This window comes from Impatiens glandulifera, chromosome 9, assembly GCF_907164915.1.
Source record: "Impatiens glandulifera chromosome 9, dImpGla2.1, whole genome shotgun sequence".
NCBI lineage: Eukaryota > Viridiplantae > Streptophyta > Magnoliopsida > Ericales > Balsaminaceae > Impatiens > Impatiens glandulifera.
The window spans coordinates 33,230,714-33,239,234 of record NC_061870.1 but is presented as its reverse complement, the minus strand read 5'-3'; the positions used below and the strand labels follow the sequence as shown (position 1 = coordinate 33,239,234).

Below are 8,521 nucleotides of genomic sequence, written 5' to 3'. Positions count from 1 at the left end.
GATTATATCAATCAAGAACATAAAAATTATGAAAAGAATTAAAAAAAAATACAATTAAAGGGAAATAAATTTTATTTATTCTGGAATTAAAAATATAAATATGAGAATTTTAATGAAATAATTAAAAGATAAATAATTAATAGAATAAAATATAAAATATGATAAAACTAAGAAAGAAGAAGATATATGAAAAGATTAAAATATATACTATTAATATACTTAAAAATGTTATATTTTATTTTATTATATATATTTTTAAATTTGGAAAGAAATAAGATTTAGGAGGATTTTTTTAGGCTAAATTCGTCTCTGCATGTAGGTGTCATAACAAGTACAATGATCGGTTTATTGGTTTATTCACAGTGTAATTTTAGATATCATTCTCGGCATAAATCACAACTTCTAAATGTGCAAAGTTTTTCTCCTAGTCTCGTAAGACTTCAACATTGCTTGAAAATGTGTTTTCCCGAGTCACTTTTCACCTTTTATCAATTTTAGGGAATTCAACAACCATATTTCCAGCACAATTGGGACGATAGAAATCACAACTACTTATTGTAGCTGTATAATTTCCGGTCAATTGTTTAAAAAAAAAATCATCAAACTTAATTTCTTTGTTAATGGTTTATTTGATGCAACTTTATTCACAAGTCTATATTTTTTTATTAGTACAAAAGAAAAGTAAAACCTTTTTAAAAAGCTATACTTCAAACAAATCCTTGAACTAAAATGACAATTTCAATGTGTTGGAGGGTACAATTGAATATAAATGGTAGTAGGTTTTCCTACCCAAAAACATAAATGATAAAAGTGTATTAATATCCTTATTTGTATTGAAATAGTATATTTAAGGATTCAATTAATTTTAACTCATTAAATTACTTGAGTTAAAATGACATAAATTATTAAATATAAATCAATGTTCCTCTCCTAAAAAACTTAGGTAATATGTATATTTGTTAGTACACTGAAGAGACTCTCTGTCCTGCACTATCGATAAGGCCCCCAATGTCATCACAATTCTCCACATTATCTATTGTGTAAATAACATTTATTGATTTATCCCATAGTTTATACTTTCTAACAAATATTTTTTAAGATTAAAATTTGTATTAATTAATGAACCAGTTATTAATAACTCTTATCAAATATAAACAAAAACATCTAATCAAATATATCCACGTGAGTATATCCGCCAGCAAAATCCAGATGAACAATGTTACCAACTAATTGAATTATTGAAATAAATTATCTCCTAAAGGTATTCATATTTAATCCAATCAAATATCCAGTTTAATAATGCATATTTATTGAGTTTAATAATGCATATTCAGTTTTAAAATATAGAGTGATTATTATTTATTAGAATCAATACAAAAAAAAATCATAAAGAAAATTTATGTAAAAAATGGAAAAAATATTTTAGATATAGATGATTATATACAAAAAAATTAAATAAAAAGAAAATGACAAAAGATTGGCACAGAAGTGTGACCTTGGATCGAGGACCTTTGTGCTAGATGAGTTGAAAATGCAATCTAAAAAAAAAAGAAAAAAAAAAAGACTGAGATTGGGGCAAAAGTAAATTTAATTAACATGACTAATGCATTTCTTATATCAAATTTATCATTTAAAAAAAAATAATTGATATTACACTATCTATCTAGTTTCTCCTCTTTCTAACCCTAACCTGACCATTCTCTTTCTCTAGATGACTTTGATATTTTACTTTTTAAAAGTTTGATTTATCTCAACATATTAATAAATAATTATTAAATACATTTTATTATTACTAATAATTTTTAAAGAATTATATAGTTAATTTTATTTTTTTTATATAATAATAATTTTAATTATAACTCCACGAAAGTAGTACAGTGATAAAAGTTAGTAAAGTTACTTCTCGTCTCATTCATAAACTTTAATTATTATTTTAAAGTTAATAATAATATAATATTTTTTTTATAAAAATGTAGAGATATAATTTATTTATTAAATATATTCTCAAATTTTTTTTATAATAATTTTACAATTTACAGAAAAATCAAAACCGATCAATAATCACACGTGCCAAACATATTCACCAATTGCACACACTGGCACTGACAGAGAGAAGAGAGAGAGAGAGGACTCAGAAAAATACGGGATTTCATCAAATCGCCGGTAAAATCCTTTTGACTGTGCCGTCGACGAACGGTTGTCCGTCCAGGACTTTGTCGGCGGTGGAACCGTTAAGCTTGACCCAACCCTAATGATGTATCGCAGGAGGCAAGGTGGGTCAGGACCTTCCTCCTTCAAGGAGGAAACCGATCGTTCACGTATTCGTGCTTCATCTCCAGAGAACTCCTCGTCATCCTCTGCGCCTTCGCTCGCCGCCAAAGCTATCAGGGCCTCGTCTGCTTACCGGGACTCTTCTCTCTCATCTGCTTATGGTCATTCTTCTCCGTCCTCCTCTTTCCCAAATGCTACTGTCGCGAGATCTTCCATCTCCGTGCACCAGGTGAGGCTCCTATATCATCTAATTATTGATTACAAAGTATTATCTACTGAGGTTCCGTACTTTTCTATATGGATCACTGCAAATTGATGCTTGAAGATTGAAAATTGTAATCTTTAGTTGAATCAGTATATCAATTTCCTCATCATATAATTCCTTGTTATGCATCTTTATTCTGGGATATGTTTATTGCGTGATCAGATTTCACTTGTGAACTGTATTAGCTATGTTCAAATACAATTTCATATTCATTAGAGCTGTGAAGGGACTAGAAATCTTAGTGACATGTTCATATATATTATAAACTTGATCATTTCTCAATAAGATGTGTATGTTTAACTAAGTACTTCAGATCTAGGTACTCTTGAGCTATTTATACTGATGTGGGTGGGGTTTTAGAGGAATACAAATAATCTCTGCTACATTACAATACCTATTTCCTTATTCAGGAACTGTCATTGTTCACATATCACTAGTGGATTGGTTGATTTTTCTCATAGTTAGAGCTGGTCCCAACCATTCTCTTATTTAGTCCAGAGCCTGATAAGGAAAGGGGTAATTTATAGTTGTACAAATCCTAATGTAACAACACAGTTAGAGAGTTTAAACTGAGTTTGAGTCACCCCACTTTTAAAGTCAGATTTAGTTTTAATTGGGTCAGTTCTGAAAATAAAATACGCGGCCACTTATCGGTTAGATAGTTTTATACAAGTTCATGAAGACTCTTTTATCATATTCTGCAATTGTGTCTGAATAAAGTTGGTTCTCCACTTTTATGAGTCATGTGTAGGAGTGCCATAATGTAAATAAGAGATTTGATGCTACAGGAACAATAAATAGTTTTGAACTTGTAGATGGTAGATTGTTTTGGAATACGGGTCATAATGGAGCCTTGGCATCTTAATCCAAGTTGAGAATGTGTTGAATGTAAATGTTAACTGAATTGAGAATTCAGTTTTTCTGTTTCTCACCTCCCTTTCTCTCTTCACACCTAGTTCTTGAGCTATTCTTTTCATCGTCTACCCCGATTCTTTTGTATTTCACAAATAGGTGCGCGACATGTTGGTCTCCACTCTTTTCACATGGTCAGTTGAAATTTGTCATATTAGCAATTATTATTTACAGCATATTGGTTTTCCACTTTCTCAATTGTGGTCCATAAAAAAACTTCATGTCAGCTCTCCACTTTCTCAATTATGGTTTGTGAAAACTAACCAAGGTTCATGTAAGTAATATTTTGCTTTGTTTCCTGTATGCATAGTTTACCTATCTAGTTTTACCTTTCAAAGTCCTGGAGGCAAAGGATTTCACACCCTTGGTCTTGGAATTCTCCGCAGTACAAGCACTAGTTTCTAGAGTTCTCTATGAGATATGAGAGGAAGTGAAAGTTGGAGAGAAAATCCATCCCATTTGAATGTGCTTCTGTTCATGATACCACTCTGTGTTGAACAAATTCCTCTAAAGATGCATCTGAAGGCTGAATTGGTATAAACGTATAACACACAATACTCTGATGTTATAATACTTTAAAAATGCATATACGTTTTTCAATCCCATAGTTGTTACACCGGACAAGGAATTCATGGCATTACTTAATGATGGATAAATTTCTCTTTAGATGCAATCTATGGCACACATGACATTGCTTAATTTTTATCAGCTCATAGTATTAGTTTAGAATGGTCCATTGATGGATTATTTAAATTTGTTTATGGTGTTCAATAATGTATTGTTTGGTTGTTATTCTTCAACCTTTCTCATTTGTCCGTTTGAGCTAAAGTTATCCACGAGAATGATTTTTTCTAGGTCTTTTGTACTTCCATATAGTAGTTTTTGTACATCAAAGAAGCAAAATCGACCATTTTACTCCTTTAGCTTATGCTAGTGCGAGACAAGTTGAAATCTTGTATTTTCAACTTCTGGAATCTAAAAAATTTTGTTACTGATTTTATCTTATGGAAGATTTGTCTTGTAACCATTATTTGTCATCTAATGTAAATGTCTGGCTTTCTTGATATAGGAGTCAACCACCACCCCTGGTTACACATCTATCAAAAACTTAAATGAAGCCAAGCAAAGTAAGAATGAACCGAGGCAAAGCTTTTGGGGAGCTTTGGCTAGGAAGGCTAAAAACCTTGTTGAAGATGACAATGCAGCCCAACAATTTGAAGCAGCTGGAAGAACCAGATTGACATCTGATAATACATCAAAGTTTCAGGTGAGAATTATACTGAAACCAATTTTATTGATTATACTTATAATTTCTAAATATACTGAACTGAGTTTTTCTGCCCAATTTTCTTCTTTCCCAGAATGCACCCAAACAGATTTAGTGATAATTGTTGTTATTTTGTTCTCTCGGAAATGCTATTTATTTCAAATAGATGTCTAGCTGCACCTCTTGTTATGGTCCATGTAGCTGTTCTCTTGTGTACTTTACTGTTAAGCTAATCTGGGCCTCACAAATATCTTCTACATATATCTACTTGTTGTAGCCTGGTGACACATATCAATCATCTGAAGACAGTCAGAAGATGGAGAACCCTCGGTTACAAAGGGGTCTAGATGCACTTGCTTCTTCCTTGAGTTATATTGGCGGTACCATTGGTAATGCCTTAGAGGTAAATGCCATTTTTAAGATTTCCAATTATGTCCTATTGTTGAAATGTATTATCTAGGTTATTAGTATTTGTAGAGGACAGGGACAGTAATTTGAGATGGTTATGACATTGATAAGGCCATTTGTTCAATATGCAGGAAGGTATGACTGTGGTGGAAAACAGAACAGCAGACATCATCCAAGAAACTCGGAAGCTGCAAATAAGAAAGAAGGTGGTTAATAACAGTTCTGAGAAGCAGAATCAATCACCTGCTCCCAGTATTACACAGAAACAACAACCGCCAATGCAGCAACAGGCCTATAATATGCAACCTCAGCCTCAAAATGATTTGGAAATTCAACTGAAGGCATCTCGAGATGTAAGGTGGCTCTGTTTTTACTTATTTAAGGAATGCATGAAATGAAATATCTCAGTTAGTTAATTAAAAATGTTTAAATTAAAAAGCATGATCTTGTTTTGTTTATGGAAGGTTGCAATGGCAATGGCAGCTAAGGCAAAGCTTCTTCTTCGGGAGCTGAAGACAGTAAAAGCTGACCTAGCCTTTGCAAAAGAGCGATGTGGTCAACTGGAAGAAGAAAATAGAATAGTCCGAGAGAGTCTTCAAAGGGGTGGAAACCCCGAAGATGATGATTTGGTATGTATGCATGTATATGTGTAATGTATATTTGTATACCAGTACTAGTTATTAAATTTATAAATTTGTATTGAATGATATGATCAGATACGGCTTCAACTGGAAACACTTTTGGCGGAGAAGGCTCGATTGGCTCAGGAGAACTCTGTATTTGCTCGTGAGAATCGTTTCCTGAGGGAAATAGTTGAATACCACCAGCTAACAATGCAAGATGTTGTTTATTTGGATGAAAACAAGGAAAGGGTCACGGAAGTTTATCCCATCAAGAATGTATATCCGATTGAGATGCCTGAAGATGATTCGCCACCACCGAGTGACGAGCTCATCAGAGATATTGCCGCATTGAATGACGACGATGATGATGTCAATACATCATTCATCATCAGCTCTTCATTGCAAAGATGCTCAAAACCCAAATAAATTCTCTTATTTTTTTCTAGGGAAAATGGTGTGTGATTTGAACACTGATTGATTGATACACAAGTTTGTTACATTCTCATTGTGCTAATACCACATCTCCCTGAATCTTGTATTCTATATTGAAAACTAAATATATATTGTATGTAAAAGCACTTTAGTTATTTATTGTAATCAAATTGTCTACATTTTGTTGATGGGAATAATTTTTGTGAAGCATTTATTTACTTTATATGAGATAATTGAGTGAAATATTATATATATATAATTATATTTATTCATTTAAAAAACATAAAAATAAAAATAAAAGGGTGGTCAAGAAACTTGAAAACATTTTATATATGTGAGAGCTCAAACCCCATTATCTCTATTCAACGCACGAAAGAGGATCATCGAGCCGCCGTCGGAGAAAGAGAGAGAAAGGCAAAGCGATGGGGAAACAGCCGGTAAAGTTGAAGGCGGTTGTGTATGCGCTTTCTCCGTTTCAGCAAAAGGTGATGCCAGGTCTATGGAAGGGTTTGCCGGAAAAGATCCATCACAAGGTCTCTGAGAATTGGATCAGCACTATCCTTCTCCTCGGCCCCGTCATTGGCACCTACTCGTAATTCCTTTCAATCCCCTATTCCTATTTTTATGTCAACATGTAATGCGATATCCTTCTCTCATTTAGGGTTATCGATTCCTATTTCCGTATTTTCGTTCATCTGTCTATCGAGGGTATCAAATCAAATCTTTAATCCATGCATAGAAGGGTATTTTTCGGTTTATGATTGCTGGATGAAAAAAAATTAGATTTGTTGGTTGGTTAATCGATTGGAATGAAGCTTATTGTCTGTCTGGCTCATCTTGTTGTAGAATTGTATTGTTCTTGATTATATGTTTATGTGCCTGTTACCTGGAATCATATAGCTAATTGAAGAATCCTTAGGAGGAAGGAACCCCTCATACAACATGTGGGATGTGTGTGTGTGTTAATTTCTAGTGCTTGATATCAAATGGTTTGCAGTGATTTCAAGCTGAGAATGCATTTGTGGGGTGTTTATTTCCCAAGTAAAAGTGATTGCAAATAGCTGGTTTTTGCTAGTTTCATGAGTTTATATTATGAATTATTGAGTAGTTTGATCCATGTTTATAACTTCTGAGTTAAGCCTGTAAATTTGAATTGGCACTGTATTTTTGTTGTAGTATCAAAATGTTTATTAGATATGTATATGTATAGGGTAAATCAACAAAAATGTATGATTCTATGATATACAAGCTTTATAGAGTTACATTTATCATTTTCTGTGAGTACATAAAAGAAAGAGAAGAGCCAAAGTAAATCAATGTTTTGCTTTTCAGAGAATTATTAAAGCTTGTGGAGTCTTATCATTTGAATTAGGTTATTCCATCGATTCACATTGGGAAGGTTGCTTGCTTGCTGTAATTTCTTCATCGATTTCTTATACAATGTTGAAATGACCCCAAATAATTTCTTCATCTTTTTCCTCTTAAATTTAATCCTGACCTTGCTTACTTCTTCATCTTTGTTCCCAGTCTTAGCTTGCTTAATTTGGGAAGTGTCTCCATTTAAAATGTACTTTTAGCAAGTTATAATCGACTAATGATACCCTTATTATTATTATTATTATCTGAGTTTTCATGCCCATTTGTCGGGAAATCCTGCAGATATGCCCAGAATTACCTGGAGAAGGAGAAGTTGGCCCATAGATACTAGAAGTTCAGGAGGGAACATGGGCTAAAGCTCTGTGGCTGTGGCTGTGGCTGTGGCTGTGGCTGTGGCTGTGGCTATGGCAATTTTATTTATTATAGTTGTACTGCATGCCGCCATTCATTCAAGTCTGAGATAACAACTCTTTTGGGTATGCTTGAATAAATACATTGGTTACTACTGATTTAGTTCATGTCTCTTTTCTCCAATGATATGTTACTCTTTTTTCTTTTACTGTCAAATCCTGAACCGAAATAAAACATTGCCACTTAGCTCCCTGGTTCTTCGAATACCTGATTTTCACACCTTGTGCATTGGAATTTCGAATATTCAGAAAGCTGGGTTTAAAAATATCTTGCCATTCAATCAATGAACATATGGAAACTTTTCATCTAATTTTTTCACATCAGCAACTATAACTAGGATCTAAGAATAAGTTCCAAAGAAGTTGAATATGTCAATGTTATTGGACAATGAATTTAAGTAAAAGATATCAACTTTTAGAGTAGGCCAATTAACAAAAGATTGAAAGAAACTAAAGTGGTCCTCTAGCTTTATCTTTTCTATTTGTTTTTGTTCTGTCCTCTCATATTCGTTTTTGTCATATGTTATTGTGTTTGTTTTTTTGTATCTTTAATGAT

At 32.8% G+C, this 8,521-nt stretch overlaps 2 protein-coding genes across 2 annotated transcripts; both read left to right on the top strand.

Annotated features, from left to right (window-relative positions):
* The first annotated feature begins 2,083 nt into the window (after window positions 1–2,083).
* Window positions 2,084–6,406, top strand: LOC124916549. The gene is made up of 6 exons (XM_047457282.1): window positions 2,084–2,500; window positions 4,518–4,715; window positions 4,993–5,118; window positions 5,255–5,476; window positions 5,588–5,752; window positions 5,840–6,406. The coding sequence occupies exons 1-6, from the start codon at window positions 2,252–2,254 to the stop codon at window positions 6,170–6,172; spliced, it is 1,293 nt and encodes a 430-aa protein (XP_047313238.1). The 5' UTR covers window positions 2,084–2,251; the 3' UTR covers window positions 6,173–6,406.
* A 103-nt stretch (window positions 6,407–6,509) lies between these two features.
* On the top strand, window positions 6,510–8,156 carry LOC124915138 (cytochrome b-c1 complex subunit 8). Its single transcript, XM_047455801.1, has 2 exons — window positions 6,510–6,770; window positions 7,838–8,156. Exons 1-2 carry the CDS (start codon window positions 6,601–6,603, stop codon window positions 7,884–7,886), a joined length of 219 nt encoding a protein of 72 aa, XP_047311757.1. The 5' UTR covers window positions 6,510–6,600; the 3' UTR covers window positions 7,887–8,156.
* Window positions 8,157–8,521: the final 365 nt, after the last annotated feature.